We start from the raw sequence: 15,863 nt of genomic DNA on the forward strand, positions 1-15,863 counted from the left end.
CATAATTTAGGTAGCATCTGTTGTTGTTGTTGTTAAGTGCCATTGAGTCGCAGAGGACTCATAGCCACCCTATAAATGAAAGACCTGAACACATGTCTAACTTTTGTCATTTCTCCAAGTTCGTAGTTTCTGAGGGCAAGCTATTTCAGAAGTGGGTGCCACTCCTGCTTCCAAGCTTGTATTAATCGGGGAGCTCCACAAAACACTGTCCACCATGAGTAACTGTTATCACATTTGACATATCAGTGGTCTACAATAAAAGACCAGAAAACAAAGATAGCAATTATGCACGAGAATCCTGGAATCTTGAGCTTCAAAGGAAATGACAGAGGAGGAGGGAGTTCAAGTACTGAAAGAAAAAGAAACTGAATGAAAACACAGAATCAGGAGCGAGTGTAGTGAATAAAACCAAACAGCTCAGCACAGCCATTGTGAACTTTTGCAAGCAGCTTTTTGATTGGGGCAGGAATCGAGGAATGTAGCTGCGCACACACCAATGCCTCGGTGAGAACAAGAGAGATGACATCATCCCTTGTTCCCCACACCCTCCTGGAGATCAGGGGAGAGACTGTCACCTATATCCCACCCAGGAGGTGGCCAGTGGTACCCCTCTGAGACTGGTCGCTGGCTGTCTGAGGTCAGGTGTGTGTCACTGTGGATCTGGTGACAAGAGTACACAGTCCCACCTTCTGAGATGTATGCTTTTTGCCGCCTGCTCAGAATGTGCCAGTACTGAGAGGGTGGAGGACTGGGTACAGCCGTCCTGTAATTGACAGAAGCACCTTCTCTGACTGGGATCCTTGTTCTTGCTTACCTACTAAGCTGACAGAATCTGCCCCTGACAAGCCACTCCTGGGAATTCAGCCATACCTGTATATGGAGCTGTGCACTGTCCCGCTCTCGGGGCCTGCAGAGGACACTCCCAAGACCAACTCTCAGCTGACAGCAACTTTCTCTGACTGGACACCCCTGTGGGTCTAGCGTCAGGTATACATCACCTCCATACACATATTCTATCTATTAGGGCTAGGGTAGTGTGCCATCCCTTTGCTGGTGCCCCACCTACAGCCTATCTGGCAGACACTGTCTCTGGCAGGGTGCCCTTGTGGATCTGGCAAGGGGTGCATGCCATCCCTATCTTCCAAGGTACACACGGCCTCCATCTAGTGCAAGGAGAGAAGACAACCCTACCCCATTTCTTTGACTCTATCCCAGACCAGATATCTTGCCTCTACACTCTTATGCGATTTCTTTCCAGATTTCATTGTTGTTGTTGTTGTTATGTGCCATCGAGTCATTTGCGACTCATAGCGGCCCTATGTATAAGAGTCCTAAACCTAAAGAGTCACCCACTTTATATGGAAAGAAAAGTGACTAAGCAAAGCACCACTGAAAAGGGGGGAAAGTAGAATGTCTTATGCCTCCTGATCCCCAAACCTACCACACAGCTATGGTTGTCAAACGCTGCCTGAGACTGGTGCAATGACAGACACGCAGATGAACAGGATAGAACTGAGAAACAGATCCATTTGATCTTTGACAAAAAGCTGAAATTCATTAAACAAGAATAAGCCTCCTTAACAAATGGCACTGGAAAAACAAGGTATCTATTTGCAGAAAATTTAAACAAGAGCCATACCTCACCCCCCCACACACACAAAAACACCTAACTCCAAATAGATCAAAGAACTATATGTAAAACCTAAAACAATAAAGATGATAAAAATAGGGGCAAACTTCGTTGTGGTTGTGAAGGGCTGCCCTGACTCATAGTGACTCTAGGTAAACAAAGTGAAACCTTTCTGGATCCAATACTATCCTCACAGCCTCTGCTGTGGTTTAAGTCCATTGCTTGAGTCACTATGTCAATCTGTTTCATTGAAGAGCTCCCTATTCTTTGCTAACCCTCTACTTGGATGTTGTTCCTCTCTGCTATCAAGTGTGAACCAACTCGTAGTTGACCCTCCAGCAGGTTTTCTGAGGCTGTAAACATCACGGGAGGAAACTATCCATTCTTCTCGCTAGGATCAGCAGATGGATACAAACAGTATGCCTTTGGGTTGGCAGTGCGATTTCTTAGCATGAGGCTACCAGAACTTTTTCTAGGGACTGGCCTTTACTGATAATATACAACCTAACATGCCCAAAGTATGTGAGATGAAGTCTCACCATCATTGCTTCTAAGGAGCAGTCTGGTTGCACCACTTTCAAGACAGGCTTATTTGTTCCTTTCTCAGTCCACAGTATATTCAATATTCTTCAACACCACCACGATTTAAAGGCACCAATTTTTCTTCCATTTTCCTTATTCACTGTCCAACTTTCAAATTCATATGAAGCAAATGAAAATACTATGGCTTGAGACAGGCACACACTAGTCTTTAAAATGACATCCTTACTCATGAGCACTTTAGATAGGTCCTTGTTGGTATATTTGTCCAATGTGACTGCTGCTTCTATAGACATTGATTGTAGATACAAGTGAAATAGAATCCTTGACTACTCTTTTCTCTATCACAATAGTGCTTATTGTGAGGGTTTTCGTTCACTTTACATTAAGATGTCACCTATATTGAAGGCTATATAGTTTTGAGATTCATGAAATTTACAAACATAACAAAAAACATTCAAACAGCAAAGGGTAAACTTGACAATTGGGACTGTCTGAAAAAGTTATTCTTCTGCATAAAAAGATTTTTCCATAAGAGTAAAAAGAAAACCAATAGAGGAGAGAAAAATAATTAACAACCACATATCTCACAGGAAATCATCTCTAAATTTTTTGGAAAACCTCAATACTTCAACAACAAAAAAGACAACCAAATTACAAATTGAACAAAGGGTACAAAAATATCCCAAAGAAAACTTTCAAGTAGTCTACAGAAACAAACATGAAGATTCACAATGACTAGCTATTCAACCTGAAATCAAAACTATAGAGTGGTTTCCAAGGCTACAAAGCACAGTGGTTCAAATCCAGCAGGTACTTCATGGGATAAAGGTGAGCAATCTTCACACACAAAATTTACTGGCTCAGAAAACCTGCTGGAGGGTCAGCTATGGGTAGGTTCCGACTTCACGGTACCTAACAACAACAATATAAATAGAACTATAAATAAACTATAGATAAACCAAACCATAAATTAACAAAATAGATTCTAATAATGTAAAACTATGGAATGACCTTACCTGCTGAGCTAAATTCTGCAAAAATATCTTTATTTGTTTGAGGCTTCCCATCTGGATCAACATCCAGAATAGTTCGCCATAGTTCAGTGAATCTGGCTCGTTTTTCTTTGGGCATGTATATTCCATGCCACAGTGCTTTCAGCATGTAGTCAATATTGATCAGAATTTGCCCAATTCTAGTATCATAATAAGCTGGAGGTAACTGACATGACGAACTCTGATCATAATTAGCTTCTAAACTGATTGAAGGAATTTGATTTAAGCAATAAATCCCAATAGACAGCTCTCTTATGATCTGATGGACTTCTCGGTAGTCTAAGAGGGCGGTGGGGTCCACTGGAGTCAGCAGGATTGCAGTAGAGAAACTTACATTATTTATCTGACCCATAATACCACATGGTATATCTACTTTCGAGTGAATATCATCTTTGGCAGACAACCAGCTTACTATGGTAGTGGTAAGCAACTCTTGTACTTCGCTCCGATCGTATTTTTCAAAAAAGGCAGAAACATTTCTTTGTACTGCTAAACTTTCCAGGTAGTTTTCTTCATCTTGAACTTGATCATATCTAGTTAATCCTTCTTTAGGTAATCTAAGCATTTTTAATTAATTCTAATATATCTTTTTTGAGGTTTCTGCAATGAAGAAAAAGACAAGCCATCAATAAAATTTGTCCTGGTAATGAAACTGGATACCTCAAAAAAGAAATTTGTGAAAAAAAAATTTGTGATTAATTTTTATAGCTAACTTCATAGTTATTTTTTTATAGTCAGTCATTACATTTCCTTTTACCTTAAACCAATTGCTGTAGAAAAAAGCTGACATTTTGATCTAGATCTCTGGAAGAAGAGTTCCTCTAGGCCACCTGCCAATGAATTTTTCTTCTTTCAAGATAAAAAAAAACTGCTGACATTTTAATTAAAATAATTATAATTCCAAGGACTTTAACATTAATCACTTTCTACTTTTCAAAAAGTCGAAAGATATACTATGAATTATGTATTCTACTTCTTTTTTTACATGTACATACATTTATTTTGTTTTCATTTCTTTTCAGCAAGAAAATCAAGAGCCCAGCTAAGGAAAAAAGGAGAAATCGAGGAAAAAGGAAGAAAGAAAGAAAAAAGGAAATACCTGTTTAGCCTTTTGTTTTTGTGCACTTGTCTCTCAGTTCTGCAACAATAATGACAACTATTTATTGAGCATCTACTGTGTGCCAGTCTCTTTACAAACCATTTTACCTATTTCATGTAATCTTCTCTAATTATACCATGAGTAGAAAACTTTGGCCTACATCAAAATCACCTGGAGCTTGTTAATAACTGATTGCTGAAACCCATTCTAGACTTTACCATGCAGCTTTTTGGGATAGAGCTAGAAAATGTACATTTTTTTCAAGTTCCAGGTAACACTAACATTGCTTCTCCCAGGGCCATGTTTTGATAACTCTGCTCAGAGAAACAGACTTCGTAACACCCAATTTAGAGATGAAGACATAGGGACTACATTGGATGCAGAACTCACCAGAGATTTAATTTTCAGAATCAAAACAAAGGCCCGTCAGTATTCAAGCTCAAGAGAAAACTTCAATCTTCCACCAACCTAGGGAATGGCAAAGCACAAAGAGAGGGTAAAATCTTGGTTAAATGGGCTTTCCATCCAAGTGAGGAACCCTCGTCTCGTCCGCTGTCACCTCCTGGACTGCGCAGGTCGAAACTCCTAAGCCTGGTGTCTTGTACCTGGTGCTGAAGGTGACTCCCAGGAAACCCACAACTTTTTTATGCTCGCAGGCGGGTCTCCCAGCCTCCGGCTCTAAGTTTTGTAATTGTCCGTTTCCTGACTCTCATTATTGGTCTCTAGAAAAACAGAGCAGTATTGGTGAAAAAACGGAATGGAACTTTGAGGTGCTCCCACCTCTGTCGTCATTCATTTATGCAACAATTGTTTGTGGAACAGCTAGGAACTATTTGCCAAGCACGGTGCCGGGAGCGCCTATAGAGCGCACACACACACACACACACACACACACACACACACACACACTTACAGTTAAACATACAACATATATATCTTTAACAAGGTGATAGATATGTCATGTTGGAACATGAGGAAGAGCAGACTGCAGTTGGAAAGCAGATCTGATGCTGGAAAAGCTCTTCCGAGGAAAAAAGCTTTGAAGCGGAACTGGAAATGAAAAAGGGCTACGCAAGCAGAGTGGGAAGAGTAGTTTTTCCAGGGATCTTCTTATATCGTTTATATGCTGTCAAGTAGAAACAGACTCATATGTAGGGATAGCAAATGAGGAAACTTAAGAGGAGAAGAAAGTGGAAATTTATTTATTTTTTTTTTTAAGAAACAACTAAAATTTGGGTTGCGATATGGAAAATGGTGGCACAAAGTGAAGATGTAGAAGAAGTGAGGGTCGGATTATTCAGCCTTCTGAGTTCAAGAGTTAAACCATGGTAGCTATGTGCAAGCTGGGGGCGGGGGTGGGGTGGACGTTGAAGCACAGGAGCGGGAGACAGAATGGGACTTGGGGGTGGAGGTAGTAAGTGGAAGGATTGGGGTGGGGGATAGGGTTGAGGTGGTAGCCTTGGTGGCATAGTGCATACTTCTCCAGTTGCGAACTGAAGGGTTGTCAGTTTGAATCCATCAGGTGTTTTGGGCAGTTGAAGGATGGCAATCTCATCCAGTAAATACTTCACAACTTTGGAAAACCAGTGGAAGGCCATTATGAGTCAGAACCAACAGCAGGTTTTTGTTTGTTTATGGGGGTAGCAGTTTGGTAACATATTGATTAGGAAGGTGGTAATGAAGAAAGTGAAGTAAAGATGAACTTCTAATGAGAAGTGATTGATGGAGGCAAGATTAAGAGATCAGTTGTAGACATACTTGAAATACAGTGATAAAATCAAGTAGAGAGAGAGCGCAAATCTGCCTGAGAGGTATATAGATATATAGATCCAGGCTAAGAATGTCTACACACTAGATATATAAATTGGGGTGTGTTTATGGTAATTAAAGTCTTAAAGTAGTTGAAATCACCAAGGGAGTGAGTACAGAAGAGTTGGAAGTCACATGGAGAGCCGAGAAATTGAACACTTAAAGTATAGATGGGGAGGAAACCAACAAAGACAGGGGAAAAGGGAAATCAGGAAGAAAACAAAAACTGATCCCAAGAACCAAACGAAATCTTTCAAGAATAAGGGAGTGACCAATCTTATTGAATACTGCTGTTTGTTATCACTATTGTTGTTAGGTGCCATCAATTCACTTGCAACTCATAATGAACCTATTCAATTTCATTGTCTCTGACTAACCTATTCCCATTACCCCAGTCACTGTGTCAATCCATCTCACCCAGGATCTTCCTCTCTTGTGCTGCCCCTCCACCCTTCCAAGCATGATGTCCTTCTCCAAGGACTGGTCCCTCCTGGCAACGTCAGATGAAGCTTCAAAATCCTTGACTCCAAAGAGCAGCCTGGATTCTCCCTCTACAGGACAAATGTGTTTTGTTTTCTTAGCAGTCCATGATATACTCAAGACTCTTCTCTAGCACCTCAACTCAAAGGCATCGATGCTTTTTCTATAATCCTTTAGTCATTGCCCAGCTCTCCAATGCATGCAATTGCAGAGACCGTGGCTTGGATCAGGTGCACCTTTGTCTCTAGGTTGACATCATTGCTCTTCAGTACTCTGGAAAGGTCGCTAACAATAGATTTTCCCAATCAATTTGTCTTTTGACTTCCTGCCTGCTGATACCAATAGTGTTGGTTGTGGAACCAAGCAAATAAGCTGTTAACAATCTCAATCTCTTCTCCCTCTATCATGATGCTGCCAATTGGCCCAGTCTTGAGAATCTTTGTTTTCTTGGTGGTGAGTTTCGATTCATATTGAAGGCTGCAGTCCTTGACCCTCTGCAGCAAATGCTTCATGTTCTCCTCAGTTTCAGCAAGCAAGGTTGTGACATCTGCAAAATGCAGACTGTTAATGAGTCTTCCTCCAATTCTGGTAACACATTCCTCCTCATAAAGTCCAGCTTTCCAGATAATCTGTTTTGCATATAGATTGAAAAGATATGGAGACAGGATGCTTCCCTGGTGTGCACCTTTCCTGATTTAGAGCCATGCAGTGTTTCCTTGCTCTGCTCTGATAACTACCTCCTGGTCTACATACAAGTTTTGCATAAACACAATCAAGTGTTCTGAGATTCCCATTCTTCTCAGACAAAATTTGTTATGATCCACACGGTTAAATGCCTTTGCGTAGTCAGTGAACACAGATAGACATTCCTCTGTGACTCTCTGCTTTCAGCTAACATCCATCTGACATAAAAAGTGAAACTTTCAGTAAACTTTCCAACATGAAGATTCTTGGTGATTGGGCAAAGAATTTATCTTTTATCTACTCTATCATGTTTTCACTACTATGAGAATATTGTTGTTGTTGTGTACCATTGAGTTTGAACAGACCCATAGCTGTCCCTATAGTGGGTTTTCCCAGGCAGTTAATCACATGGAAGGAGATTGTTCATCCTTCTCCTCCAGACAGTTTTAAACTATGTGTCTTTGGAATTACAGCCCAGTTTCTTACTAGTAGTCAATGTTAATAAATTTATGCCTTCTTCAGGGTAAAAGAAACCAAAAGATGTTGTCTTTTATTAAGATTTTCATGCTTGCACATATATTTGAGTTCCTCTACATACACCTTTCATTATACTACTTTGTGCTGTCTTCCTGAGCTGCTCTATGAAATTTGTTTGGTTCCTTCTTGATATCTGCCCTTTGCTTTGGCTTCTCAGCACTCTAATGCAATATTCAGTCATTTCTGACATCCATCTTCATCTTTTCTTTCTCCTCCATCTTTGCATTCTTCATGGATGATATTCTTGATATCTTCCCATACCTTATCTGATCTTCACTTATTAGTGTTCAAGGCCTCAGACCTGTTCCTAAGTTGTTGTTGTTGTTATGTGCCGTCGAATAGCTTGCGACTCATAGCGACCCTATGTACAACAGCCCTAAACTCTTCCTAAGAGTGTCTTTAAATTCAAGTGGGATAGACTTGAAGTCAAACTTTGGTTCTTGTGAATTTGATTTTCTTTACCTTCAGTTTGAATTTGCATATGAATAGTTAATGGCCAATCCTTCTCCAGTCTGTCTTAATTTGGATGCTCTGCTTTAGAGCAATATTTGACAGACGAGCTTTTTACCCAAGAGCAGGTGAAAGACCTTTCCCCATAAACAGGTAACATATCACGTCTTGGGCCCACCTCCTGCTCCTTTTGGCACGTGTCTGTTCTAACCCCTCCCCTGCCTGCTAGCATCCAGTTCAGTTCCCTCTCTTCTCCTTCAGTACCTCCCACTCCCTGCCCCAGCCAACCCTGGTTTGATGATTCAGGCCTCTGACCACCTCCATCCACCCATTTCCTCTCTACTCCCCTGTGATGTTGGAGTTACATATACCATGGACTGTCCAGAGAACAAACACGTCCGTCCTGAAGAGGGTGAAACCAAGCTACTCCTTGGAGGCAAGGATTTTGAAGCTCTGTCTCACATACTTTAGGCGTATTGTGAGGAGGGACCAGTCCTTAGAGAATGACATCATGCTTAGAAGGGTGGAGGGAAAGCCCAGTAAAGGAAGACCCTGGATAGATGTATTGACTCAGTTACTAGGGTAATAGGGATGGGTGTTGGAGACAATGAAATTGGCTCAGGATAGGGTAGGATTTAGAGCTATTGTACATAGGGTCACTATGGGTCACAGGCAACTTGATGGTACAACAAGCAGCAACAACATCTTTGGAGTGTCAGAACACTTGAAAATTGGCTCTCCTAACCATTCTGTTAACCCTCATGAAGGGGTCATTGTCTCTAGCTACCTGTGGACACATGGTCTTGCAAATAATCAACAGCTGTAGGACCTATAGAAGAGAGTGCTTTCCACATGGTAAAAAAAACAAAACAAAAAACCCAACCCCCACACAAAAAAACAAACCACCAACAAACCAGTGGTGATAGTGGTGGAGAGATTATGAAGAGACTGGCACTGCTGTGAAGAGACTGTTGCAAGGTGTAACCAGAGCAACCCTGGAGATAAATGCCACAACTAAAAAGCTTAGCTTGTTGGATGATTGAAGAAAAGCTGATTTATAACAGCTCTGAGATTAAGTTTGCTGGATGATTGAGGAAGCCAGAAGTTTCTTGCATTTGTGCTGTTGAACTGAACTTGGACTTTCACTAATTTAGGAATTGTGCCTTGTTAATCTGGTTTAAGATTGCTGGACTAAATTTGGACTTGCATCCTATTTTTTGCCCCTCAGACTCTCCAATCTATTTCCCTAATATACATCACAACTATGAGTAAAGTCTGTGAGTCTTGTAACAAATATCAAACCAAAACATTGGAAAAAATAGGTGCAGAAGCATGTGGGTACGTCTTGACTATATTGCCATTTGTATTATTGATGGGGATAGTTCCCCTTTATGTTATTGTTGTTGTTAGGTGCTATCAAGGTAAGCACGAATTAAAGCGATTCTATGAAAAGATCTGAACCCTGTTCTATCCTGTGCCATCCTCACACTTCCTGACATACGAGAGCTCCTTGCAGCAGTCACTGTATCAATCCACCTGGATGAGGTCTTCCTCTCCTTTTCCAACTTTCCACTCTTCCCAGCATCAAGTTCTCCAAGGAATAGCACTTTCTAGCAACATGTGTGAAGCAAAGTGTGTGAAGCAAAACCTCCTCATTCTTGTCTCCAAAGAGCACTTTGAATGCAGTCTCTCCAAGACGTATCTGTTCATTCTCTTGACCATCCATGGGATGTTCTTAGCTACCATCACAGCTCAAAGGCATCAACTTTTTTTTTCTGTCATCCTTATTCATTGTCCAATTCTCGGATGCGTAAGTAGTAATTAGCCTGAATCAGATGCAACTTATTCTTCAAACTGACATCATTACTCAATAATCTGGAAAGGTCCCTAACAGATTTTCCCAGTGCAATATATCTCCTGATTTCCTGACTACTGGTACCAAGGGTACTCTGAGTCAGAGCTAACTTGATAGCACCAATACTATCCATCTCCACAACTGTAATTTTCAAGTCCTCTTGATAACCTTTCTAATGTTGTGATCTATTACTGCAAATGTGGCACTCCATCAACCTCGTGGATACTAATATGCTCAGATGAGATTGCCTTTCAAACCTAACCCTCAAAAGAGCTACCACTGAACTTCCTAGTGATGCAGGTGCCACTCTCACCATGCCAATCTCTGACAAAGGGCATGTCTATGGACCTTCTAGGAAATCTAATAGTCTGGTAAATTTTTGGTCTCACATTTATCCATTCCAGTAATGTCCATTTTCCTCAGGCTCTTTAGTCAGTCCTCTGCACTGATCATTTTCTCCAAGCCTCTAGGGGCTGCCCTAAAAGAAAATGTGTCCTAGTGTTCTTGTCACTCTGTTAAGTCCTATTTTCAAAAATACTCTCCCAAGTCACTGAATCCTTGTTTATCCAATCTTACATTCTGGTCCCCTGAATCAAGTACCCTCAAAATCTTATCCCAGAGTATTCATGAGTTTCCTAGTATGTTTGCTAATTTTTACAACTCCTTTAGTGTTAATCACTTCCATTTCTTAACTTCAGCACTTCCCAAGTTTGGTTATGCTCATACTTTACCCTAGTGATAGGCCTGTTTTCTCAATTGATACTCCTGAGACCACAATCACCACAAATAAATGGAGATGTAGTTACCAGAAAAAGTGACACACTTTGACCAATGACATTTAAAAACACTAACTTATCAGGTAATAAAATAAAAAAAAAAATAAAAACAAAAACACACAAACCTATCTAGTAAAGCAGCAATGTTTTATTTTTATACAACTATTAGCAAATTCAGTAAATATTGTTACATTATAAAGCTATACTACATTTTAATCTTTTCAATAGAAAGATTTTCTAAGGTAGTTCTTTGGAGCCTTCCACACTTATCAGATGCTTTTTCATTTTTCTTTTCCATTTTTGCAATTCTGGATCCAAACTGCATGGCTCGCTTGGGGAGAAGAGCAGAAGATGTAAGGCCAAGCTCTATTGCTGCAAGGCGTAAAAGTAGTTTCTCACCAATTCCACGTGGTAAAGTCAAGTTTGCCTTTTCCCAAATTGGCAAAGAATTTAAAAAGGAGACAACATTTTCATCCAAGAAAGGAAATCTAAAATAAATAAAAAAATGAACGTGTTATAATTAATTCTTGATGCCTTTTACGATGTTAACGTGTTGTTGTTGTGTACTGTTGAGTCGTTACTGACCTACAGCTGACCCTCTGGTAGGTTTAAAACATGTTTAGTTTTTGCAACTATTTATTTTGTATCTGTTCTTTATCATGTCTAAAGAAATTAACTTTAGGGAGAGGAATGAATACAGATGACTATACAGTGCATTTATGAAACATTAATATAATCAAACAATTTTAATATCATCAAGTGTTTAAATAGCAACAGATTTGTATAATACAAAATACTCACTCGCCCATAAAAGTAACTTTCTGACCCTTTGATTCACTAATTCCTACAAGGTGTGCACTTTTATTGCTTAAAATATTTTAATAACTACTTCCCAAATCTCTCAAAGTACAACACAGTTCCTTTTCATTACATTTTATTCTAGCTAAAATAGTGAGACTGGAATGAATAAAGACATATGTTGTAGGAGATATTTTATAAAAATGAATTGATTGTAAAAACAATTTTAAAAACAAAACAGTAGATTATTTAACTATAATACAGGCCCATATTCATAAGAGTTATTTACATTTAGCCACTGTAATAGTATTTGTTGAGTCAAATTCTATATAAGTGGTTTTAAATATTATTTACATTTTTACCTGAGGTATCCTAAGACTTTCATATAGGCGTTTTAAAATAAATTTCTTTAATCCTTCCTTCCTAACTGAACTGTTTAATTTCTCTCCTTCCTCAAGTCCACCCCCCAACCCTGCAGCAGATGGAAAACAGTTTATAGCCTCTGTATTGTGGTATTTCTTATAATAAAATCTTGGAAGACTATGACAGGCTAATAGCATGGTGACTTACAAGTTCAGTCTGCTCAATTTGCCCTGTGTAGATATATGTGAATTGAGATAGTCTGAAGACATATAATCATATATACAAGATAGTTGTTGTTACTGTTGTCAGGTGCTGTTGAGTTGCGTATGACTCATAGTGACCCTGTGAACAAAAGATCTGAACCCTGTTTTATCCTGCGCCATCCTCACACTTCCTGACATGCAAACACCCATTACAGCAGCCATTGTGTCAATCAACCTGCTTGAGGGTCTTCCTCTCCTTCGCTGACCTTCCCGGCATCGTGTCCTTCTCTAAGGAATAGCACCTCCTGGCAACATGTCCAAAGCGTGTGAGGCAAAGCCTCATCATTGTTGCCTCCAAACAGCACAGCACTTTGGCTGGACCCTCTCTAAGACATATCTATTTGTTCTCTTGGCCATCCATGCGATGTTCTATAAGAACTTCTTCTATAAATTAGTATATTTATACCTATGATATAAACATATACTTTGGAAGCAGGAGTGGCATCCACTTACTAAACAACATGCCTCTGGAAACTATGAACTTTGATAAATGATGATAGTTATAGAGGAGCTTCAGGCCTTTTGTTCATAGGATCACCATGAGTTCGACTCAACGGCAATCAACAAGAACAATAGAACGGTAGTAAAAAATCTCTTTTTACAATTTCCTATTCTTACACAATATCCCAAACGATTAGAATTACCTTGCTTCTTTTCCATGATCACCAATAACTCTATCATCACGACCAAGATTTCTAGAAGAAATTCGTCCCAGCTCCATTTGTATTTCCTTATTCAATCCTTCTAAGCCATGTGTCTGAAAGCAGATACGATGACGAGAATAACCTCCAAGTTGTTCATCTGCACCAATTCCGGTAAGAACCACCTACAAAGGTTTAAAGAAATTCTCATTAAAAATGCTACTATATGGTAAGGCAGTAATTAGGACGCAATGAAACATAAAAAACCCCCCTATAACCCACAAGGTAACATTTCTGAAGGAAAAAAACCAAGATAAAAAGCATAAAAGAGTAAAATAAGTTCAATTTTAAATATAGACCTTTGTTGCCGTTTAAATGTTTAGTGAATATACTATTTTTGAAATGTAACATCGTGATGGATGGTGAAACTGTAAAAAGCTTTAGTATGCTTGGCTCCACAATCAACTCTTGGTACCACCAGCCAGGAAATTAAAAGACATATTGTGTTGGGAAAGTCTGCTGTCAGAGACCTCTCTAAAGTACTGAAGAGAAATGATGTCAGTCTGGAGACTAAGTACAACTGATACAGACCAGGGTCTTTGTAATCAGAGAGCTGGACAATAACCATGGATAGAAGAATTGATGCTTTTGAGCTGTGGTGTTGGGAGTATTGTATATACCATGGACTATTAAGAGAATGAACAAGTTTGTCCTAGAGAGGGTGAGACCAGGCTGCTCCTTGGAGGCAAGGATTCTGAAGCTTCATCTGACATACTTTGGACATGTTGCAAGGTGGGACTAGTCCTTGGAGAGGGATGTCATGCTTCGGAGGGTGGAGGGACAGTGTAGGAGAGGAAGATGAGATGGATTGGTTCAGTGACTGGGGTAGTGGGGGTAGATGTGTCGGAGACAGAGAGATTGGCACAGGATAGAGCAGGGTTTAGGGCTGTTGTACTTAAGAGTCACTATGCGTCGCAGGAGACCTGATGGTATATTAACAACCATCACCGTCAAGGATCAAATATGTATCTTATTCTTACGATGATCAGAAATAAAGTTCTGTACCTTTGCATTGCTCTGATAGGATTTCACTTCATCCTGTGTCACTAACCAACCCATTCCTCTCGAAGCAAACCAGACTGCGCAGCCAATGCTGTCGTCCAGAACTGTATCCAAGGGCTGAATTAACTGGCATATCCGGGTTCTTCTGAATTTTTGCAGTTCTTGCAAAGAAACATTGATTTCAACAAAATTCCAAATTCGGGAAGGGTTGAGAGCTTGCAGTTCCTTTAGTCCTGCTCTTCCTGTGATTCGATCTGGTACACAGAATTGTTTATCAGGATCATCAGATGTGACAGCAGAATTTTGAGAGTATTCTTTAGAGGGGACTTCACAATCATTTTTCTGCTTACTCTTTTTTTTGTTCAAACTAGTTGTAGGTTTTTCTTCAGTCATGAAAGCCACATTAAGGAGATCAATTGGTTCATCTACAGGAATATGATGGTCAGCAAGGCTTGCAATGACCATAGAATCAATACCCCCAGAAAATAGGATTGCAACATTTGCTCTCCTATCATGAGTTTCCAGAGCTTTATCTGGTGTCAAGTTCTCATCCCTGGCCAAGCATAACACACGTTTCTTAACTGCGATACTCAGGATATCAATGAACTGCTGAACCACTTCCTTCACATGTTTGTCAGTAAGACAAGCTTGAAGTGTCTCTCTTGTAGGTGGGACTCTGAAAATCTCAGTGGAAGGACTCTCAAATGGAGCTTTTGGCAACATCATATTTAATGGAACAACAGGGTTTTCCAGATACAGTTTGGTGTCATTTACTACCACTGACACAAACTTGGGCAAGTCTGCTGAAATTTTAGCCAGGCTATTAACATATTCTTCAGCAACACTGTCCGAAGAAATACATTTCCAAGGATATAAATGTAAAACCACACACTTGGAAACGGCAGTGGACTTGAGATCAATTCTGAAAACTCCAAATACTGGAACTTCTTGCCACCAATCGGCTACTCCAGACGTTTGGGTGCCAACTGAAGAGAGGCAGAAACTCTTATCCACGTTATTAAAATGCCAAAGCAAACTACGGCGACCAAAGAAGTCCCGACCAAACCATAAATAATGATTAGATGCTTGATAATATATGAATGACCAAGGACCCTGGACTTGTGAGAAGAGAGACAAAATGTCAGATTCACTTTTACAAGAGGAAAGATGATTAAACATAATCTGTGTATCATTCTCCTGAGCGTCAACTTTTATTCCACTAAAGACTTCTCCGTTCCACAGGAACACATTGCCTCGCTCATCCTCCACAGGCTGAGCGGTCAAGACACCTCTCAAGTGAAGAACGTGTCCAGAAAAGAAACACTTGTAGCCAACATCAGATTTAACCAACTGGTTACTGCTACTGGGCCCACGCTGCTTAAGATTATAAAGCAAATTCTCTTGTAAATCTTTGCTAAAATGTTCAGCCGTAAAGTTTACAGAACAACAAATGCCGCACATCGTTATGTGAAATTAAAGACGATTATTTCTTGATCTTGGTCTTCTCAGAGTTTTCTATTTCTTGGTATTCTTTTTTTAGTTCATCCAATATATCTGGGAGGAGAAAACAAAAGGAATAAATAGCAAGCAAAATGTCTTAAACTTTCACCTTATGATTGAGAAGAGTATCACAGATTATATAGTAGGACCAAACCATCTGAGTAGATGCACTGGGTATATGCCAACAGTAATCTACTATAGATGTTACATAAACTACATTATTTCATTAACTCAAGAATTTGGAAACATCAGAAATGCTACACAACTTAGGTATTTTTAATTTGCTGATGTACGTTGCCAAGTTGATTTTGATGTCACGGC

The 15,863-nt window shown here is 39.8% G+C and overlaps 2 protein-coding genes across 2 annotated transcripts in view; both read right to left on the bottom strand.

The window, feature by feature from the left end:
• The window catches only part of ANKAR (ankyrin and armadillo repeat containing), an 84,696-nt gene extending 80,906 nt beyond the window's left edge, over positions 1–3,790 (bottom strand). The window contains exon 1 of the mRNA XM_006878938.1: positions 3,190–3,790. Coding sequence (XP_006879000.1) covers positions 3,190–3,790 — 601 coding nt within the window. The remainder of the gene's footprint in view (positions 1–3,189) is intronic.
• A 7,330-nt stretch (positions 3,791–11,120) lies between these two features.
• ASNSD1 (asparagine synthetase domain containing 1) lies at positions 11,121–15,503 on the bottom strand. Its single transcript, XM_006878939.1, has 3 exons — positions 14,046–15,503; positions 12,984–13,165; positions 11,121–11,403 (listed from the first exon to the last, which is right to left on the bottom strand). The coding sequence occupies exons 1-3, from the start codon at positions 15,501–15,503 to the stop codon at positions 11,121–11,123; spliced, it is 1,923 nt and encodes a 640-aa protein (XP_006879001.1).
• Between the last annotated feature and the right edge of the window lie 360 nt (positions 15,504–15,863).

This window comes from Elephantulus edwardii, unplaced genomic scaffold (assembly GCF_000299155.1).
Source record: "Elephantulus edwardii isolate Elephantulus edwardi_28Jun2011 unplaced genomic scaffold, EleEdw1.0 scaffold00001, whole genome shotgun sequence".
In the NCBI taxonomy this organism is placed as follows: domain Eukaryota; kingdom Metazoa; phylum Chordata; class Mammalia; order Macroscelidea; family Macroscelididae; genus Elephantulus; species Elephantulus edwardii.

Coding starts and splice junctions, on each gene's coding strand:
- ASNSD1 (XM_006878939.1), bottom strand. CDS start 15,503: ATGTGCGGCATTTGTTGTTCTGTAAACTTTACGGCTGAACATTTTAGC. Junction 13,166..14,045: donor CCTATCAGAGCAATGCAAAG/GTACAGAACTTT, acceptor AAACCTTTGTAG/GTGGTTCTTACCGGAATTGG. Junction 11,404..12,983: donor GATCATGGAAAAGAAGCAAG/GTAATTCTAATC, acceptor TATTTATTTTAG/ATTTCCTTTCTTGGATGAAA.